The following is a 22,740-nucleotide window of genomic DNA, read 5'->3' as shown; positions in this document are numbered from 1 at the left end:
GCTACGTGGTTAAGAAAGCATGCAAAAATAATGTCCTCGTAGACATTAGTAAGAGAGACGGCGGTAACTTGTATGCCTCTGCCCTGGGATTCGTTTCAGACTGATATGTTCTCCTGGTGCCAACAGTGTTGCATTCTGACATGCCCATTTCATTAGGAACGAAATTGATAGGATTCGGGTTGTAAAACAGCAGTGGGACGCGCTCTCCCGTTCCGACCCGTGCGAGTTTCCCCTCTCGCCAACCCAATTTACAACATGGCGCCTCATTTGTGTCTGGCACGCATTTATTGCCACGTGAAAAACGAGCAGCAAACACATTTGACTCAAATTGTTTGTACATAATATATGTCAGCAACTATATTCAGTGAACAATTTATTCAAACACGATACATATTGTTTAGAAGATGTGCTGCACCGCCATTGCCAGCTTCACAGATGAGAGCCTTCTATTAGCCGATTTGCTGCTCTAAAATGTCAGGCACGCACAGCAAGAAAAGAACATTGAGTTACCTGCATGTAAGCAAAACTATTGGTGATTGCTAAAAAAAAATGCAATTCACATCCACCCACAAGCAAGAGGAAAGAAGCTAACATTACCCGCATTCTGGAGGCATTTTACAGACACAGGTTGATTGCTGGAGTTTTTCCCATGGCTGGCAGTCTGGTGCAAGAGTTTCTGGTTCTACTAGCCCTGCGAGATAGACAAAAATACCACAGGATTAGTTCGTTTTCAAAATCATGCAAAGAAGCCTTAATATGACCACTATAAAACATTGAAGAAAGTGCATACACTTGACAGATACTTGTACTATTCATAGAAAATAAAAAAACAGTAATGCAAAATCTAATAGGAAAAATATGGCAGTAAAGGGTATCTTCTTGACAGCATTTTGGCAATGCAGGAGAAGTTTCCGATACCCAAACCCACCCGCCCGTTTTCTTATTAAAACAAAGGAATATGCTCCTGGCTCCTTCCCATGCTCATTTATTTATTTAGCTATTTAGATACAGGGACGAACAATGCTCTTTTGATCTCAAAAGAACGTACAATGAACAAGCAATAATATTTTACGGGAAGCAATGAGCTTCTTACAATGTGCTGAGCTTGAGGGACATTCTGACCAGGTTGTGAAGGGGAGGAAATGGAACAGTCACCAGGGACAATAAATAAGTGGCCATACAGAGATTAAAGACAACCAACATTAGACATTTTTAAGTGCAGGTAGGTGGTACGGCCAGCCATGCTCAGGATGTGATCATGATGGATGAAGTACTAGAGCGGATACAGAGAAAGTGAGGGACAGAGTCTGTTTAGAGGCGATGGAAAAATGTTAGCCAGAAGGCGGATGAGAGGTAGGTTAAGAGGGTAACTCTGAGGCGAGGAGGTAGGCTTTTAGTTTGGTTTTCTTATAATTAGAAATTTGCTTCTTGATATAAACAGAACGTAAAGGCAGATAGAACCATGGTCAGGGAGGGTCACGGGCATATCACAGCAAAGTGGATGGAGAAAGAGAGAGGACAGAGACAGAAGAGAGGAGACGAGAGAGAAAGCACAGCACTCTCATAGTAATGTAAAACGGAGTGTGTCACAGGGAGAAACTGGTAGTTTTACATAAGAAGCAAGTAGGGCCTTGTGGTTTTCTAAAAACCTCTTTCTCTTCTTTTACATTACCACATTCTGTCCAGCTCAGACTAAGATGAAAGCTCCTCTACTCTTACCCATTCTTGAATGGCTGCATCTGGGACTTCTCAATCACCAGACTCAGACCAAGTCCCCCAGTCCAAAAAGTGAACAACACGATGCCCCCTACATCGGAGTGTGCAAGAGTGGCCTGTGAGGAAATGCCATATGACAAGGGTTTCCCAGACACCATTTTCATCAAACTCCATCCCAAAAAGCAGAGCGCACCTATGCAGTATCAGTATATTGATCGGCAGCGCCTGCTCTCCAGTGGTGCAGTGCAGGTGCAAAGGTCACAGGTATCTTTCTGACAGCTGGGGAGACAGCCAAGTTACTTCAGCAAAGGAGCTGCATTTAAAATCTGCACCTCTGTTCCAGAACTACACAATTTTGAGTATGTATCATCCAGGTGGCAGCTTATTCTTTAAGCAGAAGCCATGCTTGAGTTTGGGTTTTGGTGGCTGGTAATGCAACTAATTATTAAAGCCAAATCTGATCTGTATCATACATATGTAAATCCCGTGCCATGGACAGGCTGTCTGCATTTCCCTTGGGATGGCTCTCTCTGCTACACCTAGCAGGACGATAGCCAGAGGGCTCTGTCTCTCATTTGATCCTTTGTGAGGTTGTGTAACACCCCTCTGCAGCAGGATACACCCCATCTGGAGCTGTCCTGGGAAACAGTACACCCTAAACAAAAGGACTAGCCTCACAGCAGGGTGTTGGATACCAAATGGCCTTTGATGCTATGGATCTGGGAAGGGAGAAGGTTTAGTTTAGTCAGAGGGAGCTCAACACAGTTAGGGAAGGATTCCACTATCTTGTTTCTCTTTCTACTTATCCTTCCTGTCACCTCTACTTCCGTTCACACAAAGCACTTTGTGTATAATTTTAGAAGACAAGGACTATCCCTTAAAGCAGGCTTGCTTTTGTCCAATTCAGTGGGGACCTTTGCATATAAAAGAAGGGCTCTCCCAACGTTACTTCAATTCATGTTTGGACTATCCATGACATAATATTTAATTAATTTAGACCACTTTAGGTATAGTTGATCTTTCCAAAGCTCTCTGGCATTGTGGAGAAGTAAGAGTGTTCCAAGGCAGAGGTGTGCTCTGCTCCTTACCCACTATCAAGGCACATTGGGTGTGACTCTTTCAGAGGATCAGAACATGCCACTCAGCTGCATGCATCCTACACTGGGAGAACAGAACAAGAAAGGACTCGCCCTGTCCTAGAGCTCCTGCAGTGGATCTCACAGCATCTGCAGAGCCTGAACAGCCAGGACGACTGTTCTACTGCATAGACCTGGCCAAACCAAGCCTTGAAGAAATCGAAGGTTGATCCAGATAATCTGCAAATCTTCCGCCCAGTGGCAAGTCTAACTTGGCCAGGAAAGATTCTGGAGAATGTAGTGACGGTCCAACTGCAAGAATATATTGAGTATGAGTCTATATTGGACCCCCTTCAATCAGGGTTTCAAGTTCGGGTCAGAGACAGCTGTTGGCAGTTTGGAACAAGCTCTTACAAGTGGCTGACCCAGGGGAGTTGTCACTGCTAGTAATGCTTGATCTCTCTAAATCGCTTGACATGGTGACCATTGTGTTTTATTAAGGTGTCTCTCGGAGAACAGCAATGTCTCGGACAGAGCGATTAGATGCTTTGAGTCTTTTTTGAGTGACCATCACCAATGAGTGAAATTGGGCGGTTTTCTTTCAGATCCACTTCCACAGACTTGTGGAGTACCACAGTGACCCTCCCTTTCTCCTCTGTTGTTTACTCTGTACTTAAGTCCATACATGAATGACGCATAGGTGTTTATCAAGCTGGGCAAGGTGGAGGAATCCTTCTTAAAAATAGGTCAGTGCCTAGACGAAGTGAGAAACTAGATGGCTGCAACACTGGATATAACTGAGGTTGCTCTCTTCAGTGTGAAGAACTTGCTTAGTGCCTTGAGATGGCCACCTGCTCCATGCTTCTTGGGTTCTTCCTTGAATTTTGCCCCTAACATCCAAAACCTCGGCTGCATTTCACAGGAAAATCTGAGCAGTGAAGAAGAAAAAGGGGCAAAAGTGCAGTCTGTCTAGTTATCCCTACGGCTTCCTTGCCAAGCCCTTCCGTATGTTCCCAAAAAGGACCATGCCTGTTGTAGTTGCAGCCTTGGTACATTTTAAATTAGACTACTGCAACAGCCTGTTATCTGGTATTCGGTGCACAAAACTACAGTGGCATCGATGGCACAGAATGTGGCAGCTCGGCTGGCTTTTGGTGTGAGTAAATTTTCTTCTATTTCAGCATTGCAACATTCCCTTCATTGGCTGGCAGTGGAGGATAGGATTGACTTCAAGGTTCTATGCCTGATATACAAATGCCTGAATAACCTTGCGCCTTCATACTTGGCTGAGAAAGTGAGTCTATGCTAACCAACCTCCTGTGACTTGCGTTCTGGTGACAAACTGTTCCTGAAAGTTCTCCCATCCTCCATTGTATCAAGGGGAGATTGAGGAATTGGCATCTGTGGACCCAGATTATGGAATAGTCTTTCCTGGGAGTTTTGAAAAACACATTTGTTTAAATATCTTTTCTAATCATAGTCTGATTAAATAAACTGAACCAAAATTTCAGGGTGGGAGGTCAGGCAACAGTTCCAATCTAAAATTAGACAAGCAACCAATAGTTAAGCTGCAGTCCTTTTTTCACAAAATGTTTAATTTTTTATCAAAATGAATAGTATTAGTAGAGATAGAACACTCAAGGTATATTCAAGACACAACAATACAAAGTGAGTATGATCCAGTATAGACAACTGGATCTTAATGTGATGGTACAAAAAAAAGTGTGCTGTATCGGGTAGAACACAAACAACTATGCAGTCACAGAAATACAACATAAACCCACATTAGTGGACATGTATATAAAAGACACAAAAAAATCAATGTTTCAAAAATGCATTGTCTTAATGGTCATATCGTCGACACAATGGTGTTTCGGCCTAGAAAGTGCTGTGTAGTATAGCTATGTAAGCAGGCCTTCATCAGGACTTGTGGAAACCTGAAAGGTGATCCTGGAGTGTCTATCAGAGATTTGTCCAATGCTATGGTACAAAAGAATATCCATCATCAGTCAAGATATCTGGGGTGTACTGAGTACGTCATGGAGGAACAGGAATTGAACCTCAAACAGGTAAGTAATGCTCAGCCCGAAAAAATGGAGGCGGTAACTGCAAAACGTGATTCCTCCGCCAAATATATCAGAATGCGACTCAAAATTGTATGCGCAATTTTACGGCCGAGCCCAGGCAGGGGGTCTCAAAACGCGAGCGTCGTCACAGTGAAAGAGTATCCCTGGGAATCGCGAGCAGAAAAAACAACAAAGCGTCTCAGTGCGCGAGCGTGGTCATTCCAACTACGCTCGCGCACTGAGACGCTTTGTTGTTTTTTCTGCTCGCGATTCCCAGGGATGCTCTTTCACTGTGACGACGCTCGCGTTTTGAGACCCCCTGCCTGGGCTCGGCCGTAAAATTGCGCATACAATTTTGAGTCGCATTCTGATATATTTGGCGGAGGAATCACGTTTTGCAGTTACCGCCTCCATTTTTTCGGGCTGAGCATTACTTACCTGTTTGAGGTTCAATTCCTGTTCCTCCATGACGTACTCAGTACACCCCAGATATCTTGACTGATGATGGATATTCTTTTGTACCATAGCATTGGACAAATCTCTGATAGACACTCCAGGATCACCTTTCAGGTTTCCACAAGTCCTGATGAAGGCCTGCTTACATAGCTATACTACACAGCACTTTCTAGGCCGAAACACCATTGTGTCGACGATATGACCATTAAGACAATGCATTTTTGAAACATTGATTTTTTTGTGTCTTTTATATACATGTCCACTAATGTGGGTTTATGTTGTATTTCTGTGACTGCATAGTTGTTTGTGTTCTACCCGATACAGCACACTTTTTTTGTACCATCACATTAAGATCCAGTTGTCTATACTGGATCATACTCACTTTGTATTGTTGTGTCTTGAATATACCTTGAGTGTTCTATCTCTACTAATACTATTCATTTTGATAAAAAATTAAACATTTTGTGAAAAAAGGACTGCAGCTTAACTATTGGTTGCTTGTCTAATTTTAGATTGGAACTGTTGCCTGACCTCCCACCCTGAAATTTTGGTTCAGTTTATTTAATTATTCCCACCTGGGTTTTTCAGGGCTCTGCCAGGCGCCCTTTATATAATTTAGTCTAATCATAGTCTGGCAAGTTGGCTGAGACTTATATTGCTTTCCTATCCTGTGGTTACGATCTGCGCATAGATATGATTAAACTTGTTGTTGCTCACTGCACTAAATAAATACCTCATTCAATCCATCAATCAAAACGCATTCAAATGGTATTCATGGCACTCAAACCAGAGAGAACTGCCGGTTCTGTGATAAGCACTTGATCGAACCTTGAACCACCAGTGTATTGCATCTGTTGAATCTGCTCACAACCGCATCCTGTCAAGCAGAGCCCGTCAACTGTTTGACTGGAAGCACTGCCTCTTCAAACCCTGCATCAGATCATCAAGATCACCACATCGAACCAACAAACCTCAACTTAATCTGCTGGAGCATCAAATCACTCATCTATCCAAACTAGCGGTTACCAACATCTTGAACCGACTTGACACTCAACCTGACCCTGGTGAGCAATCTGAACTGCACAACCTGAACACTGCATGCGAACTGCATAGTGCTCCAGCTTTGAATCAACTAGGAACAGCATGACTTGCTGCACCCAAACATGCATCAACTCACACCACAGTACAGCTCGAAGCCTGGTTCAATTTGTTCGAACATTCGAACTTTGGAATGAGCTGCTTTGAGAGGCTCAGTCCAGTCCCCCTAGTGCAGTTGTGTACCCTAGAGGCTAGTAAGCCAACATTTTTGCACCTATTATTTCAAAAACATCTTATTCTTAAGCACTTGTTGCATTTCTAACCCTTTCTCCACTAAAAACAGTAACCAGAGTGTCATTTATTATCAAGGAATGAGAGGTGGGAAATTTCCAAGGATCACAATCTGTTCATGATCTCTGATTTGCTCTCTATGTTGATGAGATGATCTTAGATCATGGGGGTCAACTTCCTCCTGATCTTCATCCTCTGTTACCTTACTCAAGTGTCTCAGCAGTGCATGCACCATTACATTTCTTCCTGATGCATCTAATTGCCTTAGGACAAATGCCCCTTTTCTTTGCAGAGGAAGAAATCTGTAGCTACTTATTGATCAACATGGCATGCACACAGACCCACGTGCTATCTAGGCTTCTTCAGTGAATACAGCCATATCTCTTGCAGGGGAAAAATGTCAGATGGATATATTAATCATCAGCCCTTACCCCGCCCTATACCACATTTGGGTATGGTGGCAGATTGAAGCATGTTCTTTTTATTTACTTCCACCCTACAATAAGCATACCCAACACTGTTTTGGTTTTCCCCCTCACCCATGAAATGCACATGTACCTACAAAAGAAACATGGCAAACTCTCTACCTTGATATTCTACTCCACATACATGTGTCTAACACAGCCTTGATATTCTCTTCTGTCAACTAAATGCACATAGGGCTGTCACTGACTTGGCATTCTCCTCTGCCTATAAGCGCCAGGGGAGTTTTCAGTGTTTGGCATTTGCATAATGCATATGTGCCTGGCACCCCTTTGTCAGCCTATTGTGTTTACAAAATGCACATGTTTACAACACTGGCTTTACAGCCTCATCTGCCCACAAAATGTATGTGTGATTCTCACTGCTTTGAAGTTCTGCCTACCATATAACATGCATGTGTGTCTACCACTATTCCAACTTTATACTCCGACTACAAAATCCATTTGAGGTTCACTCTGCCTTGGCATTGGCACCCACCCACAAAAGGCATGAGGGGCTGTCACTGCCTTGACATTCTACTCTTCATACACGCTGAGTGGAGTGTGTATTGTCTTTATGTTGGTTTGTTACACAATCCCTGGGTCATTAAAGTTACAAATAACCCAGTGGATGCCTGTACACCAAACTAATGATGCACTGATTTGCTGTCTGGCTATTTGTCTCTTCCAACACATACACATAGTGGAAGAGAGTGGTTGATGGGCACTATTTAAACAAGGCTGGATGTTTTACAATGAATAGAAGTAAGTAGTTTATCTTCTTATACTGTCCCCTTTTTTGTAGGTGGCACACCAGTGCACCATAGGTTGAGACGTGGATGGGAGGGAGGGGAAGTCAGAACCTCATCTTATCCTTGCTGTCTTCCTCCACAGCCTTGTTGTTATTGTCATCGTTTTTGACAACGTCTCTTTCTCTTGAAAAGCAATTTTTGCCCTCAACCACAGTGGTTTTTTCCAAAAACACAGGTTGTTATTTTTTTCCCTCCTGTGTTTTTGGAAAATCAGACTTTAATAGGCTTTAACCAAATCACACCAAAGATGTGTTTTGCCTTAATTATATATATATAAATAACCTATCATATCATATCATACTCAGAGTGATCTGGAATATTTGGTTGAAGGGGCCCGTGGTGACGAGGGTTATGACTTGGCTTCCCCATTGAGTCATCTGTGGGCCACAGAGCATATTCAAAATTTGGATAGGTTTCAGACTTGGCTTTGAGGCGGGTTTGACGAGAGTCGGACAGTTGTGTAAGAGTGGACAGTTCATCCCCATTTTGGAATTGGAAGAAGCCTTGGGAATTGGGAACCTTTCTTTGTTTTCGTATCTGCAATTGAAGCGGGTGATTTTGCCCGAAGGTTGGAAGGAGCAGGTACAGCTGGATCTCAATCCAATGGAGAAAATTCTTGACTCCCAAATGGAGATGAAGGGGTTAATTTCTCCGCTGTATGGCACTCTAGTAGAGTCATGAAAGGGGAGCACTGATAGCTTTTGTTGTAGATGGGAAAGGGACTTGGGCTTGGAATCTTCTCACATTGCAGAGAAGCATTTCCTTTGCAGACGAACGCTTTTACACTGCGCCCTTGAATCTGCGTTGGGAGTTTCCTAAAACTCACGCACGGCAATCACTCGCTCCCAGGAGGGGGCGGAGCTCAGTGAAACTCACGTGACTGCTCACGTGACATCCCCTGCCCACAAAATCGGGCCAGTCCAGCAGCACGGCGCAGTCTTCTCACATTGCAGAGAAGCATTTCCTTTTGCAGACGAACGCTTTTACACTGCGCCCTTGAATCTGCGTTGGGAGTTTCCTAAAACTCACGCACGGCAATCACTCGCTCCCAGGAGGGGGCGGAGCTCAGTGAAACTCACGTGACTGCTCACGTGACATCCCCTGCCCACAAAATCGGGCCAGTCCAGCAGCACGGCGCAGTCTTCTCACATTGCAGAGAAGCATTTCCTTTGCAGACGAACGCTTTTACACTGCGCCCTTGAATCTGCGTTGGGAGTTTCCTAAAACTCACGCACGGCAATCACTCGCTCCCAGGAGGGGGCGGAGCTCAGTGAAACTCACGTGACTGCTCACGTGACATCCCCTGCCCACAAAATCGGGCCAGTCCAGCAGCACGGCGCAGTCTTCTCACATTGCAGAGAAGCATTTCCTTTGCAGACGAACGCTTTTACACTGCGCCCTTGAATCTGCGTTGGGAGTTTCCTAAAACTCACGCACGGCAATCACTCGCTCCCAGGAGGGGGCGGAGCTCAGTGAAACTCACGTGACTGCTCACGTGACATCCCCTGCCCACAAAATCGGGCCAGTCTACCCTTGTGGCGTTAAGCCCGGGGGAGTAAAGTCTACTGGCTGTTGTGCGGCTGTTCGGCGCTGGACGGGTGCAAGACAAGACAAGGCTAACAGACCAACGGATTCCATACATCTGGGAGATATTATCCCGAGCTGAGACCACTGCATCGGGCACACAAGGTGAGCTAATCCCGTACTTTAAGCAGATATCCAACTCAATATACTCTCATAAGCCAACCAAAAATCGCCTGATAGATATAGTCCATTACCTGGGCAGGGCTATATCGGGAGTCTGCGAGGTGCCTGACCCTCTCGATCCCTAAATCCCCCATAGTTTAGTGACTACTCCAAAACTGAGCTGATTTAACTACACAGCCGTAGAGTCTCGAGCACTTATACCAAAAGGAGGATGGCTGATATACAAGGCCACAACGGGAACCCTAATGCGGACCGATCAGCAACAATTAGAACGCTGTCTGCTGGCCAAATACCGGCGGAAAGCCTGACACATCCGCACACAAGATCACAGCTGCGAAGATGGAACTCGCTAGCTAACTCACGTAAACCCCTACGGCGGCAGTCGACCAAGCCCAATTGTAAACTCGATGGTAAGTCTGATGGTGATGGCGACTACACGGGGGAGACTAATTGTGTATCACCAGCTTCTGACCCCGACAATATACAATACCTCGACCAAGACACAGATCAGACTCAATCAAGAGAAGAACTCCTGAAGACTACCGATGCTATTATCAATAACCAGCGAGACACCATAAGTCTACAGAATGTGGGCCAAAACTGGATAGCACGCTGCCCAGCGGCGTTAGACCTTGCTCTCACCGACACAGAAGGAAACCAAGAAGGTGTATTTCAAAGCGTGCCTCTGAGCAACGTAAACTGCGAGGGCGAGCCAGGTATTAATGGTTCACCCCGTAATTTACCTTTAGAAATCGAGAGGAGCCAGGTCTTGACACTTGATGAACGTGGCTCCTTATCGGAGGGCGCCGAGATGGAAGCGACGAAAGCAAGCCCACTCACAAATAGACACGATGCCTCCACAACTTCTTTGAAGAACTTGCAAGCAAATGGAGAAGTACATCTGCATCCAAAGCAAAAAACGGGACTCACGGACACTTGCGTTGGTGCCTCAAATGACGATGAGGTTTTCCACCAAGCAAATCATGACACAACTGAGCCCCTACGCAATAAAGAGCCTATTGTCTCGGGATCCAACAGGAGAAACTCATTGGAGGTCGTTAACAAGATCTTAAACGACATCACACTAATAAACAAAACACGAGGTGCCATAGTAAAAGATAGTTTGGTCTCCCCGATCCAAGAATCTAATGTTATCGACGCTATAGAAGATATTGTAGACGTAATGAAGGAGACCTTGGGAGCGCCGGCTCTATCTCAATGGAAAAACGCCTATGGGAAACGTAGGCGTATCGAGTACAGTCGATCTCCTACCCTACCGTGTTCACAGAGAAAAGGCAAAAAAATCCCTTTACAAACTGTAACGAGACCCCCAACACTCTCACCTAGCTACGAAGGTCTCCCAGAGATGAGACAATCACCCCACCTTCCGTCGTCATCATCATCTGACTCTTCTTACTCAGAGTATCAGCACAATACACCGAGGCGCCTCAAACCTCGAATGCAACAACCCCGACTAAATAAGCACGAGGAGCTCTCCTCTGAACTTGTTGGTTGCATAATGAAAGAGATTCAACCACTTGTAATGTCTTCTCTTGCAATATCTATAGCTCCGTTTTTAAAACTATATGAGCAAGTAGACGGGAACCTCAGAGATCTGTCAACACTAGTTGCAATGATCAACTCAAAATTGGTAGGTCTGGACATGGAAATTACACTAACAAACCAAGTGCAACGAGACTCCAACAAAAGAATTGAGAATCACTTGACTACTCTTCTGGACCAAAGGAAAACGAATGGATCGGAAAAAAAGTTACTGGCAGAAGTCGCTAAAGAAGCACTTAACCTTCTAAAAACAAGGAAAATTACAACGGAGCCTGCCGACGAAGAACGAATCATCACCCGACCGGAATCTCAAGAGCGGAACTGTAAGAACACCAAAACAAGCTCGCAGGTGACTCCCAACCTGGAGCCCGACCTGAATAAACGAGTTTCTCCATTGCAACAAGCCGAGAGCATATCAACCGAAATCCAAGGGGTGACTAGCCCTCTGCCTCTATCCATAGATCTAACCAAAGACGACGTCACACAGCAGATAAATTTGCACAATGACACAAGTTCGGAGGAGATAAGAAATCCTGAACTAATTGACAACGTCACAAAAATCACCTCGCCTAATACATACTCACAGGATCAACTAAACAAGCCTTGTTTTCAAACAATCTTAGACAAAACAAGATCGATATTGAATCCGGCCTCTCTTGATCCCCAACTACCAACTACCTCAACTGAAATTGAGAATCGTGCCAGACTGCAAGATTGCGCCCACGGGCAGCTTGATTCTGAAACTGAAAGAAATAATGGCATCTTTGCGATTTTCAAGCAAAACACTAAACAAACTACGGGGACGCCCCCAAACCCAATAAGAAAGGAATCTCAAATCAAAAAAACAAAAAATCAATGCATTAAGAACTCTCGACGTGGCAACAACTCCAGAAAGTTCTTACGTAACATAAAAACAGTAAACGTAACCGTAAATCAGAATATAAAAACTGCGGATCCAATTCTGGACAAAAAGAGCTCAGAAAAGGAGGCAACAACTGAGCTCTCTAACCAAAAAAGCGAAGAATCTAACAAGGAAGTTGAACAAATGAACGAGCTGATAAATATGTCAACTTACGAAGACATTGATGAATTAGAGCCAATTGACCACAAGAACTCACCTGAGTCAACTTCAAGTCTCAATGCCCCTCTCCGAGACACGGTAAATACGAATATGGAACAAAAATCAACATCTACACTGTTGTCCTCACATACTACAACGCCACAAAGAACTTGCTCAATGATTCCCAAGATCGTAAACACCGAAAAAGCCCCACTGGTTGAGGCTAGTACCACATTCCTCACTTTGACAGAAAGACGAGAAATGACGCTAAAGAAAAATGAGGATAGAGATTGCCAAAACATTAAAATACCCAAAAGTCTGCCCGAACCTGAATTCAGGAAGACTATTCGAGAGCCTCACGAAGAGGTTCGAAAATTTGCACCAAACAAGTGTTACGGGACAGGACCTCTGGTGATCAAAGCTCCCGCAGCAAAACAAATGCCTGGAGAACACAAAAGAAGAGACTCTTACCAAAATGAACACCTAGGAAGCAAAACTTCCACATTTACTTATAAAATAAAGATTGAAAGCTTGGAAAGTCAAGATGACGTGATCATGAACCGTAACAATGTTCTACGATTACTTCACTGCGTCCCGCGTCTGAGAACGATACAATCGTACGACATCAAAACAGTGGAATTCCCACAGGAAGGTCAAAACGACCTTGTACTAATACATCTAAAATCAAAAATGATAACCGACAGTATCCTGGATGCAACGCCAGAGCTGATGTCACTTGGATTCGACATTCTGGAATTAAATAACGAAGAAAATCACAAATCCTATTCTCACAAAACTACAGAACCACAGTTAGTCTCATCCTTCTGGAAGAAAAATAACGAAGTGAAGAGCCCTGAGAAAAAACAAGAGGCTGGACAACTTAACAGAATTCAGCGCACCAATAGCGAGTGTGGTTTAGGAAACGCGGAACATGTCCAAAATGACATGGTGGAACAAATTCAAATCACTATTACTGGCACCCAAGCTCTAAACAAAAAAAACTGTACTGCCGAACAGGAAAACAATGAAAACGAATCATCGGATAACTGGGGGTGGCTGGCAAAAGCCCTGAACAAAACAACTCGAAGCTAATGCCAACTGGAAAATCCGCCCCCGACAGTCAAGTTCGGCTCCTGGAACACCAGAGGATTTGTGCACCTATATCAAGAGAGCTCCTTTCCGGGGCTGGATGTTGTGTGCCTTCAAGAAACGTGGCTGGACAAACACCCCATCTCTGGAGAATATGAGATTGCATTTAATCCAGCTATCAAACAACTGACGGGTAGGCCCATGGCAGGCCTTATTACCTTGATTAAAAAAAGTTCTGGATATCAAATTCTCAACACTGAAAACGTGACTCCCTACATTCAGGCTACGACAATTGCACAAAGCAACTTAGGAAACAAGAAAACCCACATCCTGAATCTATATTGGAATCACAAGACTACAAGCGGCAACGAATACATAGATCAAGTTACAACTGTCATAGACGATTGGCTCGAAGCAGATGTTGGCGTCGATATAGTGATTTGTGGAGATTTGAATATGAATTGCCTATCAACAAACAACAAACTAGATCCAAAAAACACCAATAAATTACAACTCGCCAGTAAATGGGCGACAGAGATGGAGCTAAGAAACCTCTTGCTGATGAATGGTAACATAGCAGGTGATATTCCAGCTCAACCAACCTGGTCCAGAGGCACACAACGATCGACGCTTGATTACTTTTACGTCAGCGAGAAAATACATCAATACGCAACTTCCCTCGAGGTGCATCCTATGACTAACAGTGATCATGACTTAGTTATTCTGTCATGCATCACAGCTTATGGAGCTAAACTTACAACATGGAAATTCCCGGTAATGATTGAATCCAATAGGGTCAGACTGAAACTAAAAAAAACAGAGGTTAAAAATATACTAACCTCATATGTAGTCGAGCAAAAAGAGACTGATTACATCCATCTCTTAGACGATTTCAAAGAAAAACATCAAGGATCCAAAGCTCGTGGCTTTGTCGCAAGACACAAATTTGATCTAGAGCTGAGAAAAAGAAAGAGAGAATTAAGAGCGCAAATAAGACATCTATCGAAAACTGATGCCAATAGTTATTTAACTGCAAAAAGAGAGTGCAAACAAAAGTATAAAAACTGGCTACGATCACATAAAGCGGACATGATGCAAAATGATGCAGAACTAATTATGGAAAAACTGCAAAATAAAAACTCCTCTGCTTTCTGGAAGATAATCAACAACGAAGGAGCCCCCCAAATGGCAGTACTGACAAACGCCATTACTGAAGCTGAATGGACACATCACTTCTCGAAGTTATACAGCAAGAGAACCACCGCAGCCGTGACATCATCACCTATCCGAGAAAAATGGAAGTTGGAATTTGAGAAAAATGATATCAAGGAGATAATAAAAAGAGCTAGCTCCTCCAGAGCACCTGGTCCGGACGGTCTAACAAACCACACAATCAAAGAAAACCCAGAGCTGTGGGCTGAGATATGCCACACGATGTTTAAAAGAATAGCAGCTAATTGTAAAAGCCCGGACTCATGGAAACGTGCAATAATCATCCCAATCTTTAAGAAAGGGAATCGATCTGATCCAACAAATTATCGACCCATCGCGCTGTTAGATGTGTTAGGCAAAGTGTATGCGACTCTCCTACAACAACAACTTGTGAAATGGGCAGCTGAATCAAATCACCTGGATTCACGACAGACTGGCTTTGTCAAGGGGGTAGGTTGCGCCTTGAATCTCCTCCTAATCAACCTTCTCAAAATGGAAGCCATAAGAACAAGATCCAAGGTGTACCTCGCACTGATAGACTTCTCACATGCCTTTGATAGCATAGATAGAGAGCTACTATGGGAGAAAATGAAGTCGTGGGAATGCCCGGAAGATCTGATAGCGGCCATCAAAGAGCTCCACACTGGCACAAGCATTAATATCCGCCTAGATCAAAAAGGCACCCTATCCAAAGCGATATACACCTTTCGCGGGGTCAAACAGGGTTGCCCACTGGCTGCTATAATATTTAACTTATTCTTATCGGACATTGGAGGAGCCATTGACAGCGTACGCTCCTTCTCTCCAAAAATACACGGAGCCCCATTAAGCTGGATGCTATACGCCGATGACCTAATATTGCTAGATGTAACACCTATAGGGCTACAACGAAAGATCGATGCAGTAGATCTATACGCGAGTGCAAATGGCTTACAAATTAACAAAAAGAAGTGCGAGGTGCTAACAATGCAAAACTTGAAAACATCAAAGCACAAAAAACCTAAATGGCACTTGGGAAAGGAATGGCTAAACAACACAACAAACTCAAGATATCTAGGCATGCAAATTAACTCAAGCCTGAATGATAGTCAATGGGAACAGGTAGCCAAAACCAAATGCCGGCAATTTGCATGCCAAGCCAGCATATTACATAAGAAATATGGAAAATTTTCAATGAAACCAGTAAGGAACTTTTACTGCCAAAAGGTAGTGCCGGCTTTGATCTTTGGTGCAGAAAATGCTCTCGGATGTTCCGCCGATGTCTGGTCTACCCTAGAAAACATCTTCTGGGTAAAAGTTTTGCAATTACCGAAGGGTACATCAACTGTGTGCATCAGATACGAGTTAAACTTAATATCAATTAATGCACGAGTTAGTTGGAACCTGCTGAGCCTCTTCAGAAAGATGACCATGAAGAAAGTGGCCTTGCAATTCGAAATATTACAAAATCCTAGTAAAGGAAATCCTAACTGTCTGCTATCGCTGTGGTACAAACGCTGTGAGGAAATTTTGGCATTTTATGACATCGACCAAAAAACCCTACACGATAATCCGGACGCTGCAAAAACCAAGATCTGGCGATTGGACTGGATCATGACTGGGACCTTAAGATCAGCTAACAACTTAATGAAAGAGGTGCCGAGTGAAGCAAGAAATCTAAACACTCTTCAGCCTTATATTGATCTGTTCCCAGACAATGGTAGCAGAACCTTGTTTCTTCACTTTAGACTAAACGCATTTAAAACAAGAGAGTGGTCTAGAGAACTACGTAAGACTGAAGACCCCAATGCGGTATGTAGATTCTGTAATCAAAAGGAAGAAACTCTAAAACATCTGACACTCCACTGTCAGAGAATACATGGGGAGAGAACACTGACATTAGGCCCGTATCTAATGAAATTTCAAACGCCAAGTGCGGACGACTGGTGGCAAGCCCTGTTTGATAGCCGGGAGAAACACCTGAACTATGCGCTAATTCGTTTCCTGAGTCTGCTGAAAAACCTATTGACATAACACCTAAAACAAAGTAAAACTGTGAGGCGGCACCAAAGAGGCCCTCAACTGGCGAAGGATCGAACGCGACTTACAAACATACGCTGTTAAGGTGTAAACAGACGAGAGCCACCTGGTCATTCGAGGAGAGAAGAGGGAATAGACTGCATTGCAAATATCTGTTCTCCTTTTTTAAAGGCATTTATGCCAATAAAAATAATAAAAAAAAAAAAAAAAAAAAAAAAAAGGAATTGGAATGGGCTTTATGGTGCAGAATGTTTAGTAGAGCATTTAAGGTTTCGATTGCTTGCCAGTACAAGCTCCATGCTATTTAATTATTGCATGGCTGGCAGTACGACTTTCAAAGATGTTTGATGGGGTGGGTCCACTCTGTTGACATGACTGTGGAGTACAGGCGGATTATTGCCACATGTATGGGGGTATTAAGGTTCCGGTTTATTGGGAGGAAGTGCTTGGATGGATAAAGGAGATAGAAGATGTTTCCTGGGAATGGAGGCCGCTACTTGTGCTGTTTGGCCTGGAGGGGAATGAGGGGGACTATGGGTGCTTATCTCCTTTGGCACACTGTTTGCTATTGCCAAAGAGCATGCCTGACCATGCATTGGAAGAGGGTATCGTTCCCCGAGACAATGGAGTGGGTTAATATAGCAAAGAAAATGTATGTAATGGAAAGGATCACCACAGCCACTGACGGACATGGGGGGGCGAAATAGAGATAGAGTGGGGTGGATTTGTAGCAGGTTTATGCCCTCATGAGGTCCTCTCCTGTGAGAAAAGGCCCTTCCCTGTTTGTGAATGGAGCTACTGTCTGGTGACTGGCTGCATCGCCTGGGATATGTTGTTGATCTGCCAAATCTATGCTCTTTTCTTACTCTACCGTATATGAAGTTTCCTGTTTTTGTGGGTCTTGAGTTTTTGGCCCTCTGTGCCAGGGGGTTGGCGTTTTTTGGAGTTGTGGAACAAGATGGGAGTCAGGGTTTTGCTTTAATTCATTGTTTTGGTGTGGTTTCGTTTGTTCATTCTCCTTTGGTGTTGTGAAAATCACAATACAATTTTGAATTTAAAAAAAGAGGTTTTCTTCCCTGTTGATATCAATTAGAGATCCTACAAGCCCTGTCCTTCCTGCTGCAACAACAGTGTGCTACGTTGCCTATTTATTTCCAATAATAGTCTTTAAATTCAGAATAATATCCCAACCAGTGGCATAACACAAACTTTAGCCCCCCCCCCACCTGTGGGCCATGCTGATGTTCCTCCCCCAAGCACGGCAACAATGCACGAGCTGCACCACACTCCAGGACCAGACCTCCATGCATGATGTTCATGCTGCTGCAGGGGCACACTGCACTAAGTGAAAGATGTAAGTATGTGCTGTAATCAAACCTTAAACCTTTCACCTATCGTAGAAACAATGTACCAACCAGTTCCATACATTGCCAATAATATTATGCACAATAATGACAGCATAAGAACACATGTATGTGGTATCTCTGCCAGTATATGCCAGTATCTCCATGTACGAACCTTTGCTTGTTGGCTTTGTCTTTAATGCCAGTGAAAATCTTCTGCCGCAGTAAGAAAACATGGTATTGCTGGCTGCTTGCCCAACCCTCGCACCACCATGTAAGAATACCCTCATGTTGACTTTGCACTCAATAGCAGTAAAACATGCAATGGTACTGTAAGGAAACATTTCCTATAACACTATTACCGTCTGGTGGTATCCCGTCGGATTTGCTTGCTGGATACAACCAGACTTGGAATGAGACCCAAGGTCCAGTCTGTCTCCCTTATTGAGCTATAACCCGCATCCAGCCATAACAGTCATCAGTTGGCTTTGCATCTAAAACATGTAGGAAAACATCCATGCTCCAATGTCCCTTGCCTAAGCCCCAGCCTTGCACATGCACACTCACAGCCATTCACCAATCAAGCTCTCACCTAGTGGCCACTGGTGAATTTTTCAATTAGAGGGGCGTAAACATTTCCCACAAACATGGCAGAATGACCAAGCATAGCAAGGGAACAATAACCAATCACAGGCAAAGGGAGATCAGGGGTGGGGGAGGTTTCCCCTCGGGAAAATATTTTGAATAATGATTTAAAATGATAATTGGTTTAGTAGGGTCACTCGAATCCAAATATTCAATAGATGCAAATCACCAACAGTGCACAGGAGCATTTCGTCAAAATACCTTTGTCCAAAATATATAAAAGTATAAAAACAAGTTCATGCTGGCTGTACCCATACATTTCCATGTAGGCTGCATAAAAAAATATGCCAATCTTCTCAAATAAGAACGTACTAATGATTGCTTGGTGCATAATGTCAGTACAGTAATGATATTATAAGAAAAGATGTCCATGCTGGCAGTATCCGCATGTATGGACATCTCCTGTTGGCTTTGCCATTTAAAATGCCATAACAAAATAAGAAAAAATAGCCAGACGGGCTGCATAATGTCTTGACACGTAACCACACTTATCATGTTTGCTTTACCCCTGATGCCCAGTAGAAATTGCCATGCCACAGTAGAAAATAACTATACTGCTGCACCAAAATCCCAGTCTAGCCATGTAATAACACTGATATGATAGGTTACTTATAACGCGCTTAATACCCAGAGGTTTCTAAGCGTTTGTTTTTTTGTTTGTTTGTTTTATTATTATAATGCGCGCCAGACCCGGGGGTATCAGGGTGCAGGAAAAAGCAAGGACATTTTGAGCTTAGGTTACAGGCTGTAAGGTAGATACAGTTATGAAGAAGAGCAGACATATAGATACAGTATGTACAGGCATAGGAGTGTATACAGACAATAAAGACAAAGCCATTGAGAAGGCAGCAATAATATGGGCTTTGAGAGGGAGAATTGGCGGGAATATAAACAGGCAGTATAAGCACGGGCATAAATAAGCGTGGACCCGGGGATCAAACCTGTGGTGCTCTGTGTCGTCTTGCTTCCACAGCGAGCATGTTGCCCCTGAGCTATCCTTACTTTATCATAGATGCCCGAAAAAAATGCCATGCCACAGTAAGAAATACCTCGACCTGCTTCAGCAAAATGACAGTCTAGCCAAGTAATAACACTTATCCTGCTCACGTTACCATAGATGTCCAGAAATAAGTGCCATACCACAGTAAGACATAGCTAGACTGGCTGCATTAAAATGCTAGTCTATCCACATAACAACACATATCACACTTGCTTTAAAATAGAGGCCCAGTAAAAAAATGCCTTAGCAAAGTGAGAAATGGCTGAACTGGCTGCACCCAAATGACAGTGTAGCCAGATAATAAGACTTTATCATGCTTGCTTTATCATAGATGCTCAGTAAGTCATGCCACAGTAAGAAATGTCAAGACTGGCTGCACCCAAATGTAGTCTAGCCATGCAATGATGCATATCATGCTTGATTTATCATGGATGCCCATTAAAAATGATGTAGTTGCATCCCCGCTGCCTCCCACATGCCAACATCAGCCTCTTGACCCAGCTCAAACACAAGCAGGCACACATGCTCACAAAATGGATTCACCAATTTACATACACCATTCACTCACTCACTCACACGTGCACCCATACACCATACACTTGCACACCCAGCCACACCTACATCAGATGCTCACTCATTCACACAAACATTACATAATACATAATACACACCCTTGCATGCACACACACACACACATACTTACAAAAAAGATGTTTATTTTCTTACCTGTTTCCCGAATCTGTCGCAATGAGGGACCCTCTCCAGGAAGGCCTCTGGCTCCTGCACTCCATGCAGACAGGAAATCGGAATTCTGACTTCCGAAAAAAAAATATTTTTTAACCTCAACTGAAATACATTCTTTCTGAAGTCAGAATGCATGTACTCTGACCTCAGAAAGAAATCATGTATTTAGTAAGTTTGAGGTCTGATGGCCCTGCCCCCAGGACATGGTATGGAGGGGTCACTGCTATGCCAGTGATCACAGACTAAAACAATGTGTCCACCCTGTTACTGGAGGGTAAATGACACTAGCTTTAGTTCAAGTCTGTTGGAATTTGCAACCCAAAAAAACTAATTTTTATGTTGGTAACATGGGAAGGGTCATTTCTCTTGGATCCAACCCTAGGGTGTGGGGATGTAAGGGAGGATCACCCGGGTAGGGGAGACACAGGGAATTGTAGGGGATGTCCTTCGGTGAGACAATGTATCCCCCTTTTCCATTCCATGGTGAACCCTCAGTCCCAGCCGCATTCATGCGATATAGCTTCCCTTTCTCTCTTCCCAGGATAATATTAGAAGTCTCCATCAATACAGGAACACTAGGAAGAGGGCGAAGAAGAAGAGGTCTATAGACAGAACATGGTATCCCCTTTTATGGTGAGAACCAATCTTACCCTCCCACTTCCTTTATAGGCTGTTGTAAACCATCTCCCCTAATCTTTCCACATTAAAATCATTACAGTACTAGGATGAGGAAAAGGGGACAAAAAGTAGTGATCACTAACGTGTAATTTCACCAGTCTGGTACTGAGAGGAGGAAGAGGCCTGGGAGTTGTTGTATGGGACAGGCATGTACTAATTACTATGGTTAGGCAGTTGAAATTGCGTGTTCACACCTGCAACCTGTTAAATGGTTGCAGGTGTATAAAGGGAGACAGAAACAGCAGATCTATGTAGCAGCTGGGACAGATAGCACAGACATCTGAGGTGGAGCAGGCAACATATGGGCCAGTGACAAGGACATAGAGAGAAGGGAAGCCAGGAAGATACTATGGCCATTGCGTGCCCCGAGATGGTATGAAGCTGACCGAAGCCCATTGTGTGTGTTCCCGGTTAGGAGTGGGGAACACAGAGAAGCCACTGACTGCTACAGGAAAGATTGTAGAGAGCAAGCTCTGCTTGCCAGAGCTCCTCAGGAGTAAGGGAGGAGCAAGCGAGAACCCAAGAGCAAAGCCAGTGTACCCGGACGTGCAGCCGCACTCCAGTGAGTGACAGGGAAGGTTTATTCAGGCCGGTGTGCTCCAGGGGCATGGTGTGGGTGACTGCGAATGCCGAACAAAAAGGAATACACAATAAAGGGGTCTGGAGACCAGCAAGTGAACTATTGAATACCAAGCATTCGATCAAAGCCTGGTTCTGTGCATCTGCCTTTAGCCAGTTTGTTGTGCCTTTAATATCCTCACTCCTGGTTTCTGCATTTGGGGATGTGAGGAGCACTACTCGTGCCAAGGGATCTCATACTCTTCTTTTATTGCTTATTTTTGGTTAAAATGTATTTTGTACTTGTTATTAATATGCAGTGTTCTGGAACACAAATGTTTTGATTTCTCCTTACAAATTGAAACTTTATGTAAAATACCTTTACCTTACACATGTAGTACCTTGACTAACCTGTTCCAATATTCGATTTGATGAAAATTATAGTTTCACTAATTATTCAAATGTACATAATCATTTTATCATTGTTCGTAGACTGTGTACGGCTAGTTCTCGCATAGAATCTTATTATACATGCCAGTTTTCCATGTGATGTACTTCCAATAAAACATTTATCTGCACAATTGGGTGATGAATAATTCAATGTTGACAGCATGTGAGGTTCGAGGAGTCTGTAAATTTAGATTCACTGCCTTCCACTGTCATAATGACCAGAGAGTTCAGACTGGGGACACAATTAGGATTCCCAGAGCCACTTCACTCTTTGCATATTATCCTCTCATTCAATTCAGCCAGCCTCCAAACAGAGCCAGTTTAATTTTGACTATTAACTCGCAGCTGTCGAATTATTCCAAGACAAAGAACAATGCATCATCAAATTATTTGAACACAATTTCTGCATATGAAATAGATTACACATATTCTGTGTTAATTGCAAACCCTCCTGTAATGGGAAATAGCGCTTAAGAATATTTGCATTATCATTGGAATATATATTTGATGCATTTTCACTCATGAGCGGTTTTTGTAACAGCATCACTTACGTAATTAAAATATTGCTAAGTTATAATGGGCCTCATTACAAGTTGCTGCACCCGCGAATGGGCAATTACCGGGTCATTACGGCCCCACCAGACCCGGTAATTTCCCCTTCACGGGCACCAGATAGGGCTCAATGGGAATGAGGAGGTTGCATGCACTGGCACCATTCAGAATGGTGCCGGTGCATCCATCATGCTGTGCTCGCGG

The 22,740-nt window shown here is 43.6% G+C and overlaps 1 protein-coding gene across 1 annotated transcript in view; it reads right to left on the bottom strand.

The window, feature by feature from the left end:
• Positions 1–22,740, bottom strand: part of C7 (complement C7) — a 582,400-nt gene that overhangs the window by 17,162 nt on the left and 542,498 nt on the right. Inside the window, exon 16 of the mRNA XM_069627198.1 lies at positions 598–691. Within this exon, the coding sequence (XP_069483299.1) occupies positions 598–691 (94 nt within the window). The remainder of the gene's footprint in view (positions 1–597; positions 692–22,740) is intronic.

This window comes from Ambystoma mexicanum, chromosome 6p, assembly GCF_040938575.1.
Source record: "Ambystoma mexicanum isolate Mex_15411 chromosome 6p, UKY_AmexF1_1, whole genome shotgun sequence".
NCBI classification, from domain to species: domain Eukaryota; kingdom Metazoa; phylum Chordata; class Amphibia; order Caudata; family Ambystomatidae; genus Ambystoma; species Ambystoma mexicanum.
The sequence above is the reverse complement of the archived record's forward strand: the minus strand, read 5'-3'. Positions and strand labels throughout refer to the sequence as shown.